The 22,184-nt window shown below is 45.1% G+C and overlaps 1 protein-coding gene across 1 annotated transcript in view; it reads right to left on the reverse strand.

The window, feature by feature from the left end:
- CAPZA1 (capping actin protein of muscle Z-line subunit alpha 1) overlaps positions 1-22,184 on the reverse strand; it is a 64,682-nt gene that overhangs the window by 26,993 nt on the left and 15,505 nt on the right. Inside the window, exons 2-3 of the mRNA XM_073667183.1 lie at positions 4,664-4,727; positions 1,236-1,287 (exon numbers count right to left, since the gene is read on the reverse strand). Coding sequence (XP_073523284.1) covers positions 1,236-1,287; positions 4,664-4,727 — 116 coding nt within the window. The remainder of the gene's footprint in view (positions 1-1,235; positions 1,288-4,663; positions 4,728-22,184) is intronic.

Here is a 22,184-nt window from a genome sequence, read left to right on the forward strand (position 1 = left end):
ATTAAATATCATTTTAGGTTCAAAATTTTGTGCCAATTTAGGCTCCGTTCATATGTCCAGTTGTCTCCCGTTTCTATTAGATGCAGTACTAAAAAAATACTGGATCCATTACAAAAAGGAGAAAAAATGGGTGCACTCTTTGTGGCCATTTTGCATCTGCTTTTGCTCCTTTCCAGTTTTTTCTGTGAACACCTCTAGTGTTCTGAACACGCGCAGTGCTTAAAAAAAGGGTCCCTGAACGGATGACCATCCCTTATGATCCATTTTCCCATAGATTTCAATGCTAGAAATAACAAAAACAGACTAAACAGTTGTGCAGAATACATTATTTGAACCAGCTAAAAAAAACAGATTGGAGCAGAAGACATTTTAGGACATTTTGTTCCCCATTCAAGTGTATAAATCCTGTATTAGATCATTTCATGTCAGTCTTGTCATTTTAAAATGGATCCAAAAATGTAAAGAACCACTGGACATGTGAATAGAGCAGATAGATGCACAAAATCCTTAACCTAGATTTACATGATAGCATGCAGCTACCTGCATCCACCACTAGAGGGAGCAGGAAACTTACAACAGTAGTTATTCACTCTGCTATACATTATGTCACTGCTGTATGCTTGGAGTGTGTTGTCTTTTTTATGGGACAAGACAGTTAGTAGATGCCATTGAGTCCTGTGGCTTTTGTCTCTTCCTCCGGGTGTCCGAGTAGTGGACGACCCTTTAATGAATCGAGGCCTCAGCGTGCATATTTAGGCTATATACTAGGCACTTTTTCAGCTTATTTTTCTGCAGCAAAACCTGATCTCTGGGCAGGAAAAAGCTGCGTCAAAAACGCAGGTTTTGGTGCGTTTTTTTTTCACCACCACTTCCAATGGGTGAAAAAACTCTGAAAGTGGCGGCATACTCTATTTTGCAAAAAAACATGCAAAGCACAAAATCCTAAGCAAAAAAAACCCATGATGTGTGCATGAGATTTCTGGAATCTCAGACTTTGCTGGTACTGCAAAACAAAGCTGAAAATTTGCATAAAAAAAGTATAAAAAAAATGCAGTGTATGAACACTGCCTTACAGTGACAACCTGGAAATGGTCAGACCACCATGGAAGAAGGCTGTAAGAATCCCACGGCCACAGTGGATGGATGGCTGGTGGCTTCACCAGCACAGAAGATACCCCATGTATTAGTTTGATCACTGAATTAACATTACAGACATTACACTTGTGGAGACTTACTGCGCCGCTCCCTCCCTGAGCAGGTTGTCATTGTTGAGAAGTAACCGGACATCTAAAGAAGAGGGAATACACACCATTACACAGACATTTCTACAGATCGCGCCTTAATGTGACATTACAGCTAAGAGCTACATACTGCTGTCATCATATCATGTAGAGGAATAAGGCAGAGGAGTCACTGAAATGTACTGATCACTAGGACAGAAGAGCTGTATATGACAGAGCAACCAGAAAATCTACAGCAAATCTATGTCAGAGAGCATCCTCACTAATGTAGGACAGATGTGGATGCCCTAAATATATTGTGCCGGCAGGTGCCAATCAGCCGAGAAGGATCACATGGCTGCAGCCACGGTGCTTTCCTGTTAGGTGCTGTAGTGCCGGCTGGCTGTAGACTAATGCACCGAGGCCTGTGTGACGCAACATCCATCAAGGGCAATGATCAGAGGGTGCACACACCGATAACTGACCACATTACAGCAGTGACCATCATCACATAAATCATGGCTGCAATTGCCTTTATGAGATTTTATTAACGTTTGGATAGGTGATATATGCGTGGCCTCTGGGACCCTACAATCACAGAAACGGGTCCCGTGGGTACACATATGCTAAACAGAAGAACCACTTATTACGACTATGAAGTACCAGCTTTTTATTCGTTGTACAACACTTCTCACATTCGGGGGTATTTTTGTTACTTGAATACAAGTATTTTTGCTATTGGATTCCAATAGAACCTTTGCACCATTTGCCTTGAAGGCCTCTGTGTTGCCCTAAGAATGAGTTAACTGAGGATCCGTTAGTGAGTTTGTTCTCTAATCGGAGAGTTTATGACTCTTCTCGTCCGAGCCCCAGTCAATTGATTTAAGACCACATGAAAGTTGAGCTGAATTTTGTGGTCTTCAATCAGCTGAGAGGAGCTCAGAACAATAATGAGAGCTTGAAATGCTCCAGAACAAGCTCATTGATGGCTTATCAGTTAACTCATTCTGCAGACAACACAAACACTTTAAAAGGCAAACCCTGCTAAACGTAAAGAGTCCTAATCACAAAAAATGATGGCTAGGGAACAAAATGCAAAGAAAATAAAAGCCCCTGAAGGTGTCCTACAGCCTTTAAAACTCTGTAAGTTAATGTTATTTGCGCATAAAACTAGACTATGGGCTGGAGATTTAGGTTGGTAATTAATAAGTAGACCTGAATCCCAAAATCCTTTCTAAATGCTTTGTACTAAGGATTTTACGAACATGGGGCTCTGACCGACATTGTGCATTGCTGAAGAAGAAGTGGGGAAGCTTGGGAACGTACACACTCGTATGGTGGGACTGACCCTTAATACTATTATTTTGGCATCAAATTATAGATATGATGAATGTTCATCTGGATAATAAATTGGCAAATGAACCAAAAAGGTGTCTCATTCATCAAAACAAAATCCAAACAATTCTTACTGTGCCACATTAGGACACTGAAATACGGGAAATCGCAGATAATTAAAAAAATTTAGGAATTGTTAGAGAATGGAAAAAGGTCCTAGAGCTATCCAAAGGGGCAACTATAAGAGTCATCTTCAGATTTGGTCCCTATGACACGCTGGGTGACTACCTTAGCCATTATTGTGGCATGTGCACATGGCGTCTTATGTCACAGCTTTAAACGGCTTCAGGGTCCAGGAACCCTAAAGTGGTTATAAGTGACATCTGCATTGAAGCTGCCCGCTCTCTATACCTAACAAAAACAATGGCATAGCCATCAGCGAAGCCTCCTCATGAGCTGGCATTTTCCTGAAGCAGCTTCAAGTCGTAGGCCAACGGGTCCCATAACAGTGGTTTACTATTGGTGATATCGGAAGTATTGTATTTTTTTGATTATAAGATGCACTTCTTTCCCCGCAAAGTTGGGAGGAAAAGGGAGGTACGTCTTATAATCCAAATGTAGCTTACTGGCTGTGGTGGAGCGGGATCACAGGATGTGGGGTTGCGGTTGCAGTAAGCTGGCGGCAGGAGTGGGCCGATCCTGCGGGCCCCAGGCTGGGAGCTGAGATTTCATTTTGCGCATGCGCCAGCAGTCCACCACAGTGAAAACAAATGCTGACATTTTGTGAAAGCCCGAGGCATGCCGCAGTTTTGCACCATCGAACATTCCCTCCTCCCAAGGCATGGCCCACAGCATCGCCCCACTCCTGCCGCCAGCTTCCTGCATCAGTGGCGGCCCCCCGTAAGCTACCGTAAAATCAGCCTATAAGATGAACCCCAATTTTATAATTTATTTTCTTCGTATTTTCCTCCCCAAAATTTGGGGTGCGTCTTATAGTCCAGATACGGTAATTGTTGATCTTTTCTTACTGTAAATTGTGCCGTTTTACTGTTTGAGAATTTGTTAAATGAAAAAAATAAATCTAATATATATAATCGTCTTATTCCGTCTGTCTGTCCTTCTGTACAGGAAATCCCGCGTCGCTGATTGGTCCGGCCACAGCCAATCAGCGACGCACGATTTCAGAAAAAGATGGTGGCCGTTAGCGCCTAGGGCCGCTGATCTCCCGACGCCAAATGTGAAGGGAGGACCCGGAAGTGGCGCCGCCGGTCGGGATACTTCTGCTGTGAGCAGCCGCTCATCTCCCGGCTGCTCGTAGCGGAAGTGCCCGCACAGGCAGCGCCGCTCCCCGGTCCTCACTAATAGGATTCGCTGATTGGTCGCGGTCGCCGGCCGCGACCAATCAGCATTATTGGCGCCAAATTTAAACACTGCTCTGCTGATTGGTCGCGGTCGCTGGCCGCGACCAATCAGCATTATTGGCGCCAAATTTAAACAAAGCTCTACTGATTGCGCCCGGTCGGCTGCATACATATTCTAGAATACCCGATGCATTAGAATCTTGCCACCATCTAGTACAGAAATAAAAGCCATGCTAACATTTGTGTTTCCTTTGCCAATTCCCACATTATTGTACATTTCAATCACATGATGACTCGTTCTTCACTGATGCCGCTGCCTTGGATGACCCAACTTTGGCCTATCTTACCATATGAGGATCAGGTTATGCCCTGGCAACAAATCATAAATTAAGGGGAATCCAGCAGCAGGTTTTTGACACTTAATCTGAGAGCGTCACAATGTAGAGACAAAGACCCTGATACCAGTGATTTATCACTTACTGGGCTGCTTGCTGTAGACTTCATAAAATCACTGTTTTCTCAGCAGGAGATTAATCTCCGAGCTCTGTATAACCCTGCCCCCACCACCGATTGGGAGCTTTCTGCCTATGCACAGTGTACACAGAAAGCTGCCAATCAGTGGTGTGGGTGGGGTTATACAGGGCTCGGCATTCACAGAACTGCTAGCTCTGCAGCAGATAGAATAGGGATGCCATCAGATCTGCAGCTATTTAGTGCCAACCAGCGCATGCCCTGTGTGTCACTTACCGTTGAAGACCTCATTGAATTCCCCTGGGGGTGCGTGAGTGATGAATTTTGCAGCAATACGCACCTGAAACATACAAGAAGGAGAATTAAAAGCGAAAACCCTTATAATGGAGGCAAAAATTCACCAAACACAAGGACTAAATCTTCACACAGTGTAATGACAAGTGTTGGCAGTACACCGCACTCACCTCCTGCCTTACATGTAGTAGGGCGCGGGCTGGGGCACAGTTTAATTAGGCAGATTAATTCTTGCAATGCAATGAATCATCCAAGTCATTAGAAATTATTAACCTCTTAAGGGCCAGCTTATTTTGAGTCTAAAAGATAAAGCCATTTAAAAAAAAAATACCCAATCCATTGATATAGTTGTATGCGGGCTTGTGTTTTGCAGGACAAATGTAACTTTTTATAAGCCTGATTTTGAGGTTCACATGTGTTATTGAATTCATGCAGGTTTTTTTTTTTTCACATTTTAGCATTTTTACCTAACAATGGTTTTATTGGTCGAAAAAAAATAAACTGGGCTGCAGCTTACAAAGGCTATTAATTTTTTATTTTTCATTTTCTGTTGACGTAGCTATAAAAGCTTTTTTTTTGCTAGATAGGTAAATTTATTGACCTTGAGACGCATATAATGTAGGGGTAATTTGTGGGGTAAATATTTAGGAAAAATAGCAATTCCAGCATTGTTTTCACCTTTTTGTTATCTCTTTCCTAGATAGGTAGGATTCAAACATCATTACATATGTAGCTTTTTTTTTTAAATAAAAGATGTATTTCTTTGACCCCCTGAACCCTGGGCCATTTTTAGTTTTTGCTCCCCAGATAACTTTTTAATTTTATTTTTCGGTCAATATGGCCGCGTGAGGACTTATTTTTTGTGGGACAAGTTGTACTTTTGAACGACACCATTGGCTTTACCGCTGGTCGGCGCTCATAGCATCCCAGCAATGACAACCGCAGGGGTCTCCTGCAGACCCCGGGTTGTCATGCCAACCCGCGGTCATGTTACATGGGCACCGATAAGCGGGACTTATGACATCCTTCTGCCGCGGCCATGTTAAATGCCGCTGTCAGAAACTGACGTGGATCACGACTCCGGCGATGAAAGGGAGAGACCCGATTTGTGCCGTTCACGAACGGCACATGTCGGAAAGGGTTAATGAAAAAAAAAATGAAAAAATTTTAAGTTAGATTTTTTTTAAATATTAATTTTACTTTTATTTTGTCCCCACTAGATAGTGTTTTGCAGAAGAATTCATACCCCTTAACTTTTCCACATTTTTTTTCCACATTACACTCACAAACTTAAATGCATTTTATTGGGATTTTGTGTGATATACCAACACAAAGTAACAAGTATTTGTGACGTGTAAAGGAAATGATACATGGTTTTCTAATTATTATTAAAATATCTGAAAAACTGTAACATGCATTTGTATTCAGCCCACTGTATTCTGACACCCCTAAATAAAATCCTTAGTGACCAATTGCCTCCAGAAGTCACATAATTAGTAAACTGACTCCACCAGTGTGTAATTTATTCTCAGTATCACTACAGTTCTGTGAAGACCTCAGAGATTTGTTTGAGAACATTAGGGATCAAACAGCATCATGAAAACCAAAGAACACACCAGACAGGTCAGGGATAAAGTTGTGAACAGTAAAGCACGGTTAGGTTATAAAAAATAATAGCCCAAGCTCCGAACATCTCATGGAGCACTGTTCAATCCATCAATCGAAAATAGGAGGAGCATGGCAAAACTGCAAATCTACCAAGACATGGCCGTCCACCTAAACGGACATCTCAAGCAAGGAGAGCACTAATTACAGAAGCAGCCAAGAGGCCCATGGTCACTCCAGAGGAGCTGCAGAGATCCACAACTCAGTGTGCAGAATCTGTCCACAGTTACATACTCCACAAATCTGGTCTTTATAGAGAAGTGACAAGATGATGTAATTTTTTAAAGCAAGCCATAAGAAGTCTAGTTTGCAGTTTAGAAAAAGCCATGTAAGGGACACAGCTATCATGTGGAAGAAGGTGCTTTGGTCAGATGAGACTAAAGTAGAACTTTTTGGGCTTAGTTCAAAATCCTGTGTGGCAGAAAACACCATCCCCACCATGAAAACATGGTGGTGGGAGCATCATGATGTGGGGATTCTTTTCTTCAGCAGGGACAGGAAAGCTGGTCAGAGTTGATGGGAAGATGAAAGGAGCCAAATACAGACCAATCCTGGAGGAAAAGCTGTTAAAGTGGCAAAAGACTTGAGACTGGGGCGTAGATTCGTCTTCCAGCAGGACAACGACCCAAAACATACTGCCAGAGCTACAATGGAATGGTTTAGATCAAAGCATATTCATGTGTGTCAATGGCCCAGTCACGGTCCAGACCCAAATCCCATTGAGAATCGGTGGCAAGACATGAAAATTGCTGTTCACAGACGCCTCCATCCAATCTCACTGAGTTAGAGTTGGTTTGTAAAGAAGTATGGGCAAAAATTTCAGTTGCTAGATGTGAAACGCTGGTAGAGACAGACCCCAAAAGACTTGTAGCAGTAATTGTAGTGAAAGGTGGTCCTACAAAGTATTGACTTGGGTTGAATACAAATGCATGTCACAATTTTCCGATTTATATTTTTAAAATATTTGAAAACAGTGCATCTTTCCTTAAATACTTACCGTTATATTTATTTTACTCACTTATATAGAACTATTAATTCCTCAGCGCTTCACATACATTATCGGCACTGTACCCATTGGGGGGGGGGGGGGGTGTCACAATCTACATTCCCTATCAGTATGTCTTTGTAGTGTGGGAGAAACCAGAGAACCCAGAGGAAACCCACGCAAACACGAGGAGAACATAGAAACTCCTTATAGATGTTCTCCTGGTGGGATTTGAACCCAGGACAACATATCACAAAATCCTTCAAAAATACATTTGTTTGTGGATGTAAAGTGATAAAATATGGAAAAGTTCACGGACCATGACTACATTTCAAGACACTGTACTTGAACACGGTATACATGCTATTCCAGAACGTTATTTTCCATCAATTTAAAACAGTGACAAACTGATGCCAGGTCTCTGACATAATAATCTTTATTTTTATATAGTGCTAACATATTCTGCAGCGCTTTACATACATTGTCGTCGCTGTCCCCATCGGGGCTCACAATCTAGATTCCCTATCAGTATGTCTGACATGACCGAATGGGCAGATATCTCAGATCTGAGGGCTACAGTAAGGTCAGGTTCTTTCATCACAACCTGGGGCATGGATGGCCAGACAGAAGGAGCCTCTATCTTCTGACAAACTCCTAAGGTGCCACAGTCGTTGTTGACACCAGTATAGACTGTAATAGCACTGTCATCCTGGAGCTGTCGTCAGATGCATCAGATCGTGCTGGCATCTCATAGAAAGCTCCAGGCCGGAGCTGAAACGCGTTATTGCTTTACACCTTATCTAATATAACCAATGAAGCATCTGTGCATTGGAAGAATTCCTAGAGGACAACGTTGCCACACTGGTCCTGATCTTCCTCCTTCTGGACGAATCTTTCCCATTTCAGCCCCATCACTGGAAATCCTAACACGTGACCTAAGCAGCAGTTATGCGTTTATGACGTATAAGAAACACACCGGGTGAGGGTACATCCGAAAATTGAGATTCTACCTAGACTTCTGGCTACTGTCCACAACATGGAAGCACTTGTGCCGCAGAGGGCAGCACGAGAGAAGGCAGCTCCATCTTAGGGGGAAGCAGGAGACACATTTTAACGTCCGAAAAGAAAAGCAGCAAGTACCATTAGGACGCGGAAAAGCAATTACATGATTGGGGGGGGGGACCGTAAATTTCAATAAGGTGAAAAAAAAAAAAAAGAAAACTATCACCACAAAATATACCAGGCTACATGATCTTTTTAGGGGTTCTTGGAAAAAAAAAACCTAAACTGATATGAAGGAATACTGTAAGTGTGCGGAGATCTAGAGCCCGCAGCGCCGGCACATCCGCAGGTCTAGAGCCCGCAGCGCCGGCACATCCGCAGGTCTAGAGCCCGCAGCGCCGGCACATCCGCAGGTCTAGAGCCCGCAGCGCCGGCACATCTGCAGGTCTAGAGCCCGCAGCGCCGGCACATCCGCAGGTCTAGAGCCCGCAGCGCCGGCACATCCGCAGGTCTAGAGCCCGCAGCGCCGGCACATCCGCAGGTCTAGAGCCCGCAGCGCCGGCACATCCGCAGGTCTAGAGCCCGCAGCGCCGGCACATCCGCAGGTCTAGAGCAGACAATTCCCCCATCCATCCCTGGTGGCAGCTTACAGCTCCGTGCACAATACCAATTCTGCGCTTCTCCCCATAGTTGCTAAGTAACCAGCCCACGCTAACTTTATTTATTTGCTATTATAGACCTTTGTGTTTATATTTTTAGCTTCTCAATTCCCATATAAATGTAATCTCCTAGGAGAATTTACTTATGATGATAAACTGCAAAAAGCAATACCACTACTGATCACTAGAATGGGGGTCCTAAGCCTCCCGCTGGAATGGAGGGGCAGACGCCAGGCGTAACACTCTCCTTATATTGTCTATAGCCATCTTAGTCTCAGACAAAATGACTGGAGAGCCAACAGGCAGGCACAAATAATGAATTCCAACAAGACTGGGGGGGTCCTGTGGATAGGCGTGACCCCGACAATAGATTAACCCACAAAATATCATTACTGATTGGGAACTGCCCCTCAGACATCAGGTTACTAGGACCGCCATTGATCTCCAGGATGGGAGACCCCTTTTTAAGCATGGCCGTTGCTGCTCTATTTAAAGTCTATAGCACTGACGGGGGAGGAACAAGATTATGAAGGAGATATTTCAGAATAAAGTACTTAAACGTCCATTATTTGTGTACAAGAAAATATGGACTATTTTTCGTCAGTGTCCACCAGTGTGGCATCAGTTTTCCTTGTATGCACTTGACAATATGATAATTCATGAACATATTCCTACCAGTTTCTATCTGGTTTCCAGATATATTCTGCCGTTTAATTTAAAGGATACATTAAGAAAAATGGATGCCATACAGACAGGACCGATCCATTGTAAAGCTCACAGAGGAAAATCAATTGGGCCTTTATTTTTGGGTGCAATGTACAAAAACTATTGTTACACGAATGTTAAAAACAGACACAATATTAAGATGAAAAATCATCAGGTTTTTTTTTTTTCAGGACAAAAAATGGATAATGTTACAGACACGCCTGATACCGAGCCTTAGTATTTGGTCAGTACTTCACATCAGTATAAGTCAAAACCAGGAGAGGGACAAAAATGCAGAAGTGGTGACGTGTTCCTGCTACACCTTTTCTCAGATTGGATGCTTTCTGCCTATGCACAGTATACACAGCTGCCAATCAGTATTGTGGGCAGGGTTATACAGAGCTCAGCATTCGGAGAACGGCTAGATCTATAGCAGATTAACAGGAGTTTTATGAAAAGTGCAACAACCAGCAAAATAGGTGATACATGCCTGGAATCAGGGTCTCTACCCCTACATCATGCTGCTCTCAGATGCTCCTAAAGAGACAAAAAATATTACAGAGTCCAGAAGGCTAAACTGTAATTTTTCTTAATGAGAACTGTGTCACTGGAATCTATTGGATTGGTTTGTATCAAAAATGCAGCAAGCAGCCCAGTATGTGTTACATTGCTGGAATCAGGGTCTCTGCCCCTACATTATGCTACTTCAAGATAGAGAAGCGAAAACCTGGTGACAGATTCCTTTTAAGTGCAGTGGGACAGTTTGTCACAAGCTTTGAGCAGAGAAAGAAATACTGGGTGATTTCTGCTGTGAAGCTAGTCTAATTGTGAGTGCAGCTGTAGATTATTATACCAGGTAACTCAGGCTCAGTAAGGAATAAGTAATGCAATGTCTACACACAAGCGACACATAAATCCCCATGACATGAGCATCATTTTAATTTGATTTCAGTAATTTCCCTACAAGCAGATACAGAATCTACCATAGTATATAATGTACAGTCTAGATCCGCTATACAGTATCTACCATAATATATAATATACAGTCTAGATCTGCTATACAGTATCTACCATAGTATATAATGTACAGTCTAGATCTGCTATACAGTATCTACCATAATATATAATATACAGTCTAGATCTGCTATACAGTATCTACCATAGTATATAATGTACAGTCTAGATCCGCTATACAGTATCTACCATAGTATATAATGTACAGTCTAGATCCGCTATACAGTATCTACCATAGTATATAATGTACAGTCTAGATCCGCTATACAGTATCTACCATAGTATATAATGTACAGTCTAGATCAGCTGTACAGTCTAGATCAGCTATACAGTATCTACCATAGTATATAATGCACAGTCTAGATCCGCTGTACAGTATCTACCATAGTTTATAATGCAGTCTAGATCAGCTATACAGTATCTACCATAGTATATAATGTAGTCTAGATCAGCTATACAGTATCTACCATAGTATATAATGTACAGTCTAGATCCGCTGTACAGTATCTACCATAGTTTATAATGCAGTCTAGATCAGCTATACAGTATCTACCATAGTATATAATGTAGTCTAGATCAGCTATACAGAATCTACCATAGTATATAATGTACAGTCTAGATCCGCTATACAGTATCTACCATAGTATATAATGTACAGTCTAGATCCGCTATACAGTATCTACCATAGTATATAATGTACAGTCTAGATCCGCTATACAGTATCTACCATAGTATATAATGTACAGTCTAGATCCGCTATACAGTATCTACCATAGTATATAATGTACAGTCTAGATCCGCTGTACAGTATCTACCATAGTCTATAATGTACAGTCTAGATCCGCTGTACAGTATCTACCATAGTCTATAATGCACAGTCTAGATCCGCTGTACAGTATCTACCATAGTATATAATGTAGTCTAGATCCGCTATACAGTATCTACCATAGTATATAATGCACAGTCTAGATCCGCTGTACAGTATCTACCATAGTATATAATGTACAGTCTAGATCCGCTGTACAGTATCTACCATAGTATATAATGTACAGTCTAGATCAGCTATACAGTATCTACCATAGTATATAATGTACAGTCTAGATCAGCTATACAGTATCTACCATAGTATATAATGTACAGTCTAGATCAGCTATACAGTATCTACCATAGTATATAATGTACAGTCTAGATCAGCTATACAGTATCTACCATAGTATATAATGTACAGTCTAGATCAGCTATACAGTATCTACCATAGTATATAATGTGCAGTCTAGATCAGCTATACAGAATCTACCATAGTATATAATGTGCAGTCTAGATCCGCTGTACAGTATCTACCATAGTATATAATGTACAGTCTAGATCCGCTGTACAGTATCTACCATAGTATATAATGTACAGTCTAGATCAGCTATACAGTATCTACCATAGTATATAATGTGCAGTCTAGATCAGCTATACAGTATCTACCATAGTATATAATGTGCAGTCTAGATCAGCTATACAGTATCTACCATAGTATATAATGTACAGTCTAGATCCGCTGTACAGTATCTACCATAGTTTATAATGCAGTCTAGATCAGCTATACAGTATCTACCATAGTATATAATGTAGTCTAGATCCGCTATACAGTATCTACCATAGTATATAATGTGCAGTCTAGATCAGCTATACAGTATCTACCATAGTATATAATGTGCAGTCTAGATCCGCTGTACAGTATCTACCATAGTCTATAATGTACAGTCTAGATCCGCTGTACAGTATCTACCATAGTATATAATGTACAGTCTAGATCCGCTATACAGTATCTACCAAAGTATATAATGCACAGTCTAGATCCGCTGTACAGTATATAATGTACAGTCTAGATCCGCTATACAGTATCTACCATAGTATATAATGCACAGTCTAGATCCGCTGTACAGTATCTACCATAGTATATAATGTACAGTCTAGATCAGTTATACAGTATCTACCATAGTATATAATGTACAGTCTAGATCCGCTGTACAGTATCTACCATAGTATATAATGTACAGTCTAGATCCGCTGTACAGTATCTACCATAGTATATAACGTGCAGTCTAGATCAGCTGTACAGTATCTACCATAGTATATAATGTAGTCTAGATCCACTATACAGTATCTACCATAGTATATAACGTGCAGTCTAGATCAGCTGTACAGAATCTATCATAGTATATAACGTGCAGTCTAGATCCGCTGTACAGTATCTACCATAGTATATAACGTGCAGTCTAGATCCGCTGTGCAGTATCTACCATAGTATATAATGTACAGTCTAGATCAGTTATACAGTATCTACCATAGTATATAATGTACAGTCTAGATCCGCTGTACAGTATCTACCATAGTATATAATGTACAGTCTAGATCCGCTGTACAGTATCTACCATAGTATATAACGTGCAGTCTAGATCAGCTGTACAGTATCTACCATAGTATATAATGTAGTCTAGATCCACTATACAGTATCTACCATAGTATATAACGTGCAGTCTAGATCAGCTGTACAGAATCTACCATAGTATATAATGTACACTCTAGACCTGATGTACAGAATCTATCATAGTCTATAATGTACAGTCTAGATCCGCTGTACAGTATCTACCATAGTATATAATGTACAGTCTAGATCAGCTATACAGTATCTACCATAGTATATAATGTAGTCTAGATCAGCTATATAGTATCTACCATAGTATATAATGTACAGTCTAGATCAGCTATACAGTATCTACCATAGTATATAATGTACAGTCTAGATCCGCTGTACAGTATCTACCATAGTATATAATGTACAGTCTAGATCCGCTGTACAGTATCTACCATAGTATATAATATACAGTCTAGATCAGCTATACAGATCCCACGTTCTGGCAAGGAATAGAGTTAACGTCTCCACCAAGCTTGTGGGCAATCATATTGAAGACATCTCTGCATTCAAGGAAACCCAAGTCGTCTTCTCCTACATTCCTGCCTTCCCTACAAGGTTTCAATCCATAGCCCATGCTTTTCTTAGCACAATATGCTCATGTAAGCATGTGCCATAACGGTGTCGCTCCAACAGTGGGGGATCTAAAAAGCCACATGGAGGGAGTGAGGAGGAGGAGGGGTGCTCCTCCGCGAGCAGTCTACCCCCTATTCAGATGGTATGATTATAAATACAGTATCTGCTACCTGCCAGCGCAGAGTTGGCGCCATAAGTCCATCGGTATTACATGGGCAGATCATCATGGTGACCCTGCAGTAGTGTACGATCAGCTAGGTTTCCAGCACTCAGTAAATGTAATTCCCACAAAACATGAACCATCTTGAGGGGTTTGCATTTGTGGTCGTCATATAAAATGTATGAAGCATAGGATAATGTTTTATAGCATTGAAGCCAAATACTTGGTGCGGTTGTATAATGCTCGAGAGCACAACAAATGCATATTATTCATACGCCCCATAGAGTTACAGCTGTAATCTCACAGTGGTGACACTGGGGACTTCATTCTTTGCATCGCAAATGGGGAAATCCGCAGAGGGGTATCCTGAGCATGCCGGGTGAAAAGCCACAGTACAGGTGAATATACGCTGCAGGTTCTCTCAGATACAACCACTTATGGGTATGTGCCCACGGTCAGGAACCGCTGCAGGTTTGATGCGGCTGAAAGGCTGCATGGCTTCTGCCCTCATTATGTAACGGAGAGGCAAGGGTTTTTTTTTATCCTCACATGCGGACTTTCCTCATAGATGTCTTTGGGGAAAGTCCACATGTAGACGGGCAAGAGAAAATGACATGCTGCGGATCTGAAAGACGCACCGCATGTCCGTGTCCGCGGGTGATCTGCAGGTGCAGAGAGACCCTTAAAGGGCATGGGATTTCTAGATATCCCATCCACTATGCTGTAACATCTGGCTGCGGGTGTGAAACACGCAGCATCAAACCCACAGCGGCTCCGGACCGTGTGCACATAGCCTTATGGATGCAGACATATTTTTGTTTTTTCCAAGGCTCATAATATTTTTAATTTTTCCATAGGCATAGCAGTATGAAGGCTGTTCTTTTTGCAGGACAAGTTGTAGTTTGGACTGACTGCATTCACTTTACCATATACAGTGGATAGAAAAAGTCTGACCAAATATTGATAGTGGGGCTGTGGCCTAGGGGTGCTGGCTGATAAGATTACTTCTGTGTGGAGTCTGCATGTGCTCTCCTACTTAACTGGGAGAGGCCCCCCATGACATCACCGCAGGCCTGTTGGTGAAGGAAATCTCTGTGCTTTGAATGGACTGTCACAGGAAGTAAAGAGCTGGAGGACCCCATCTATATGGGACAGCTCAGAAACAGAGTTTTAACGAGAAACAAAAGATGACATTTCTTCATTGCTGATGGCCTTTATGTTTTAAAAATGTGTTCCTGGAAAACCCCTTTAAGTGGCTAAACAGCAGAGAACGAAGCTAGCTCCAATCGCTGCTGTTACAGGCCGATGCTGACAGTGCAACATAGCTGGCACAGCTCCTGATCTTGCATCACACGCCCACACCAAGATATAATAGGATATCATGAAGCAGGAAAGAGATTACTATATTATATATATATATATATATATATATATATATATAAACACACACACCCCCTAACAATGGTATCACTGTTCTGCTGTCTGTAGCACATATAGCCCGTAGGCATGCATTTAATGTCATCAAAGGCTATTGGCACTCATAACATATTGGTTAATCAGATGCCTATGATGGACGCTGTACAGTGAAGGCTCCTGGCGTCATCTCTCTGGGCAGGAATGAAGCACGTAGCGCCTATAATATAATGACAGCTCTGTGCAGGGTTCTTCATTAGAAGTGACCAGCACAAGATCCTACGTACGGTTAAGTCACATTACATGCGGATTTAGCCGTAGAGTTCACCCCATGCACGGTGTAATTCGTGGTGAACATCCATGGTTTTCCACATCATAATGGGCAGCTGTAGATTGTCAGATGGTCCAATATTTGTGGAGGAACAACTTTGGACAGTGGCTGGGAGCAATATTTAGGATAGTTGGGGGTACTGTCCCTCCATCGCTTTTCCTTTGATGTACACCATCACATGCACAGATTTACAGGGGAGAATGCGCTCTAGAAGAGGGCGGAGTGCACTCACTGCGAGCCGCCTCCTGTGATGGCCGAACAGTGCACAACGGCTGTGTGCAGACACGTTACATCAGGGCTGGTGAGCAGCAGATGTTTAGCGGGGGGCCGCTGCTCTCACACGTTACATCAGGGCTGGTGAGCAGCAGATGTTTAGCGGGGGGTCGCTGCTCTCACACGTTACATCAGGGCTGGTGAGCAGCAGATGTTTAGCGGGGGGCCGCTGCTCTCACACGTTACATCAGGGCTGGTGAGCAGCAGGTGTTTAGCGGGGGGGGTCGCTGCTCTCACACGTTACATCAGGGCTGGTGAGCAGCAGATGTTTAGCGGGGGGCCGCTGCTCTCACACGTTACATCAGGGCTGGTGAGCAGCAGATGTTTAGCGGGGGGTCGCTGCTCTCACACGTTACACCAGGGCTGGTGAGCAGCAGATGTTTAGCGGGGGGCCGCTGCTCTCACACGTTACATCAGGGCTGGTGAGCAGCAGATGTTTAGCGGGGGGCTGCTGCTCTCACAGGTTACATCAGGGCTGGTGAGCAGCAGATGTTTAGCGGGGGGCCGCTGCTCTCACAGGTTACATCAGGGCTGGTGAGCAGCAGATGTTTAGCGGGGGGCCGCTGCTCTCACATCGCTGACACTTCGTGCTTCACATTTTTTATACCATTTCAGGCAATTTTCAGAAACTTCTCTGAACAGACTTCCCTTAAGCGGCCTGTGTAATGTGTTAACCCCTCCTAATCCTCAACACATTACACATACATTCATTACTGCTGAAAGTTAAAAAACAGAGGGCAGGGACTGACGTGAACAGTCTCTGTACATGGCTGTGTTACATGTTGGAGAAATATACATGTTGTTGAGTATCTGCAACAAAATCCGGTTGTGTTATATGCAGATTTTCAGCGGTTTCAACAAGTGCATTGTGAAGAGTGAAATGTGTAATATATATCCGTATATTGCAAGTACCAAAATCTGCAGAGCGAATCAGCTTATACATGGAAACCTCCGGCAAAGGCTAATGCGGTGTTACAATATTCATTTTCTGTATGCTGCTGATACAATACATATCACATACCCTAAAAATGAGTTTTTGAAAAAAGGATTTTGGAGAGGATCTCCTTCGTAAAACTGTGTGAACGTACCCCTAGTGGGACCATGCTACAGAAGCAGGCACAGCTGCCATAAAATGTACGATCCTGTGCCTGGCATACAATAGCCACTAAGGCCTTTTCAAGCAAGTGACCAATGAGGGGGCCGACAGCCAGACCCCCAACTGATCGCTATGGAGAGGCCGTCCATTGGAATAGCTCAGATTATCCAAGATCATTAATCTCTGACTAGTTAGCAGCTTCTCAGCTGGGACTCATGAAAGAATAATATGAAGAGATGAGCTAGGGGTTATAGGGGTGACATATTTTTTGAATTTTCAATGTTGTGATATGCATCTATTTCGCACATATAGTGGGTTACTGGGGGGATTCTTCTGCCCAACATAGCTATTTATTTTTAGTTTTGTTATATTACTCACAAGTTTGTTCCCTTTTTATTTGGCCTTTCTAATATATGGTTTTAAACAGCTAGATAAAAATCTGGAACTTCCAACAAGGCCGTTCACTACTGACTTCTCTCAATAGGGAAGTGTTTCGCTATCTGTTAGAACACTGACAGGAGAGAAAGGAAACCACACCCTGTAATAATGCCAGGAGGCTGCAGGACCAGCCACCGGCGGGTAGGTCAGACCATGTACAATGTCACTCGCATGCGGTGCCCTGCTCAAAGCAGTGCCCATAGTGATGGACACCAGAGTCTCAAGCTATGTGCCACAGATGCCAGATGGCTACTTACACAACACCAATATATTCGGCAGAGCTCAGAAACCTGACAGACCCCGTTATAGTAAAAGTGATATATATCGGGGGCTGAGAAAATATAAAGGATGCAGACTATTTCAGTTCTGCGCCCACACCCCCCTCCCTCCTCCTGCGCCCACACTCCCTCCTACCCCCTCCCTTGCCCACACTCCCCCCTCCCTTGCCCACACCCCCTCCCGCACCCACACTCCCTCCTCCCTTGCCCACACTCCCTCCTCCCCCTCCCTTGCCCACACTCCCTCCTCCCCCCTCCCTTGCCCACACCCCCTCCGCCCCCCTCCCTTGCCCACACCCCCTCCGCCTCCTCCCTCCTACCCCCTCCCGCGCCCACACCCCCTCCCCCGCCCACACCCCCTCCGCCTCCTCCCTCCTACCCCCTCCCGCGCCCACACCCCCTCCCCCGCCCACACCCCCTCCCCCTCCCACACCCCCTCCTTCCCCCTCCCGCGCCCACACTCCCTCCTACCCCCTCCCGCGCCCACACTCCCTCCTACCCCCTCCCGCACCCACACTCCCTCCTACCCCCTCCCGCACCCACACTCCCTCCTACCCCCTCCCGCACCCACACTCCCTCCTCTATCGTTCCATGTGTGAAAACGCTCATGTGAACTAGCGCACTGACTTTCATTGGTCCTTGTGCTTCCCGTTTTTCATACAGACATTTAATACGTTCATTTGAACGAGTCATTGACCAGAATTGGAGCAATAAAATTATGCAAGATTTCTCTCTCCCTTCTAAATACTGATGCCAAATAATCAGTGTGAACGAGGTCATATGCAGGGCCAGTATTCTCAGGCGGTTTTGTATGAAGTAGTATAATGGCACCTATAGCTGTGCACGAGGCTTGAAATAAGGATATCTAAGTTTTTTCTATCCGATTACACATAAAAAGCCGAACATATTGAGCTTTTCTACCATTACAGCATTGGTAGAAGAGAAGAATACAGCGCCCGACTGTGGACTGAATGGTTACACAGCCCTGACAGGACACCATGATGGATTACAGTACCCGCAGCTGCATGTGTGAACGTACGTGTCCGTCCTAAACATATTGAGGTTGTATATCAAGACAGACGGACATAGTCAGGTGATAGAAGTCTGTACAGTGCACCACCAAGGGGAGCGAGACATGGTCCTCGCTTTCAGGTGACTATACTTCAGTATAAGGGGTAACGTGTCTCCTTGTGGAGAGGGACATGGCAGCCAGGCTTACTGGATCACTTTCAAGTGGAAGTAAATGGATGGCTATTTATCGGATCTGTTTTCCATAGACTTCAATGTTAAAAAACGGATTGAAATCAGTTTAGCCAGACAAAAAAAAAAAAAAAAAAAGTTAATGTCTGCACAACGGATGATTACTAGACACGTGAACACAGCCCTAGATAGCTGTCAGCTGAGCACTATTTCTCCCGACTCCTCACACATGGTGGAGAGTGCATGTATCCTGATTAGAGCGCTGGGAATAAGCCACGGCAAAACACCACTGGCGGCTCAACTAATCTGCGTATAGACAATCAGGAATGCATCCTACATGCCTGATGTGAGGCGAGTCGGGGCCGCCCCCATCACACAGTAAGGGGCGAGTCGGGGCCGCCCCCATCACACAGTAAGGGGCGAGTCGGGGCCGCCCCCATCACACAGTAAGGGGCGAGTCGGGGCCGCCCCCATCACACAGTAAGGGGCGAGTCGGGGCCGCCCCCATCACACAGTAAGGGGCGAGTCGGGGCCGCCCCCATCACACAGTAAGGGGCGAGTCGGGGCCGCCCCCATCACACAGTAAGGGGCGAGTCGGGGCCGCCCCCATCACACAGTAAGGGGCGAGTCGGGGCCGCCCCCACACAGTAAGGGGCGAGTCGGGGCCGCCCCCATCACACAGTAAGGGGCGAGTCGGGGCCGCCCCCATCACACAGTAAGGGGCGAGTCGGGGCCGCCCCCATCACACAGTAAGGGGCGAGTCGGGGCCGCCCCCATCACACAGTAAGGGGCGAGTCGGGGCCGCCCCCCATCACACAGTAAGGGGCGAGTCGGGGCCGCCCCCATCACACAGTAAGGGGCGAGTCGGGCCGCCCCCATCACACAGTAAGGGGCGAGTCGGGGCCGCCCCCATCACACAGTAAGGGGCGAGTCGGGGCCGCCCCCATCACACAGTAAGGGGCGAGTCGGGGCCGCCCCCATCACACAGTAAGGGGCGAGTCGGGGCCGCCCCCATCACACAGTAAGGGGCGAGTCGGGGCCGCCCCCATCACACAGTAAGGGGCGAGTCGGGGCCGCCCCCATCACACAGTAAGGGGCGAGTCGGGGCCGCCCCCATCACACAGTAAGGGGCGAGTCGGGGCCGCCCCCATCACACAGTAAGGGGCGAGTCGGGGCCGCCCCCATCACACAGTAAGGGGCGAGTCGGGGCCGCCCCCATCACACAGTAAGGGGCGAGTCGGGGCCGCCCCCATCACACAGTAAGGGGCGAGTCGGGGCCGCCCCCATCACACAGTAAGGGGCGAGTCGGGGCCGCCCCCATCACACAGTAAGGGGCGAGTCGGGGCCGCCCCCATCACACAGTAAGGGGCGAGTCGGGGCCGCCCCCATCACACAGTAAGGGGCGAGTCGGGGCCGCCCCCATCACACAGTAAGGGGCGAGTCGGGGCCGCCCCCATCACACAGTAAGGGGCGAGTCGGGGCCGCCCCCATCACACAGTAAGGGGCGAGTCGGGGCCGCCCCCATCACACAGTAAGGGGCGAGTCGGGGCCGCCCCCATCACACAGTAAGGGGCGAGTCGGGGCCGCCCCCATCACACAGTAAGGGGCGAGTCGGGGCCGCCCCCATCACACAGTAAGGGGCGAGTCGGGGCCGCCCCCATCACACAGTAAGGGGCGAGTCGGGGCAGCCCCCCATCACACAGTAAGGGGCGAGTCGGGGCAGCCCCCCATCACACAGTAAGGGGCGAGTCGGGGCAGCCCCCCATCACACAGTAAGGGGCGAGTCGGGGCAGCCCCCCATCACACAGTAAGGGGCGAGTCGGGACAGCCCCCAGAACACAGTAAGGGGGGGGGGAGTCGGGGCTGCCCCATAACACAGTAAGGGGAGTCAGGGCGCCCCCATAACAGTAAACAGTCAGCAGGTCCTATGGAAATCTTGGGGTTTGGAACACAGAGTTTGTGTGCATTGTTACCAGATAAATAAAAACAGATACAATGAACAGTTTCCCCATGGTCTCTACGTCACCTCTGTGAACCTTTCCATCTCCAGTTTGGAATGAGAAGGAATAAGCAAACAAGGACATATTCCACATTTTACATTCTTCACACAATTGTCATCTGAAAAAAGGCAACACTGACAGAGCCTCTTAAGGCCCCCATACACACGATGACATTTCGGCGAACCTGATTTCGGCATAGCCATCCTTTATCCTCAACAATGTCTGTGGAGAGAAGGATCATGCATTGGAATATCAGAGTTATAGAATGTATGAGCTCAGCCTGTGTGTTTGATCGGATTGACCACTATTGACATCTTAACCCTGTAAGGGGCGACTCAATAACAAGCATTAGTACTGGCATACATGGTATGCAATTGTGTACACCAAACAGGTTACTTTTCTTTTTAGAGAAAGGTTTACTAACACAGCATTATTACAGCTATTGTAAGAAACTGATTGGTCTATTTATATTTCTCCTGCATGAAAACCATTGTCGGGCTTTTTGTATTATTCTATTTTATTGTATTATTCCATTATAATGCTTGTAGGTGGCAAACAAAATGCTCACAACTGAATATCAGAACATCAATTTTTGTAACTCTTAGCAACTATCAGTTGGCAGTTTTTTCAGCGTCCATTCTCACAGTTTTGTCTACAATAAGGAGTATCCATCAGTATTTTAGCGCCGTGGTTAGTATTCCTTTCGCATTTGGAATATCATAGTCTGATCCTTTTATTTTCAGGGGAGATGAGGCGTCCGGCAGCGGCTTTCTCCTCTCTCCTGGCTGTAAACACATGAACAGTCGGCTGATGGCTCACGTGCGGGGAGAGATGGGTATGGCCAGATATACAAGCGCCACATGGAGTAGGGACACTGTACTGCAGCATTTACAGGTTGCCACAATTTCTGTATTCAGAGAAAAGAAAAAAACAACAACACATTTTTATTGAATAAACACAGCCCTGTTCTCAGTTCGCCCACCCGAGGGTATCATTGCAGAGCAGGGCTGTGGAGTCACGCCTAGTTTAGGGTGCAGTCAGAGTTAATAGAAAGGTATTGATGCAGCCATCAGCTTTAAAAATTATAGATATATATATTATCCATTAATTAGGTTATTAACTTTCATAGAAATTTAGACAAGTTTAGAAATGTTAATATACAGTACAGTACAGGCCAGGCCAGGCCAAAAGTTTGGACACACCCCATTTAAAGATTTTTCTGTATTTTCATGACTATGAAAATT

The sequence above is a fragment of the Phyllobates terribilis genome, unplaced genomic scaffold (assembly GCF_046119375.1).
Source record: "Phyllobates terribilis strain yellow unplaced genomic scaffold, ASM4611937v1 Scaffold_2__4_contigs__length_985480577, whole genome shotgun sequence".
Lineage (NCBI taxonomy): Eukaryota > Metazoa > Chordata > Amphibia > Anura > Dendrobatidae > Phyllobates > Phyllobates terribilis.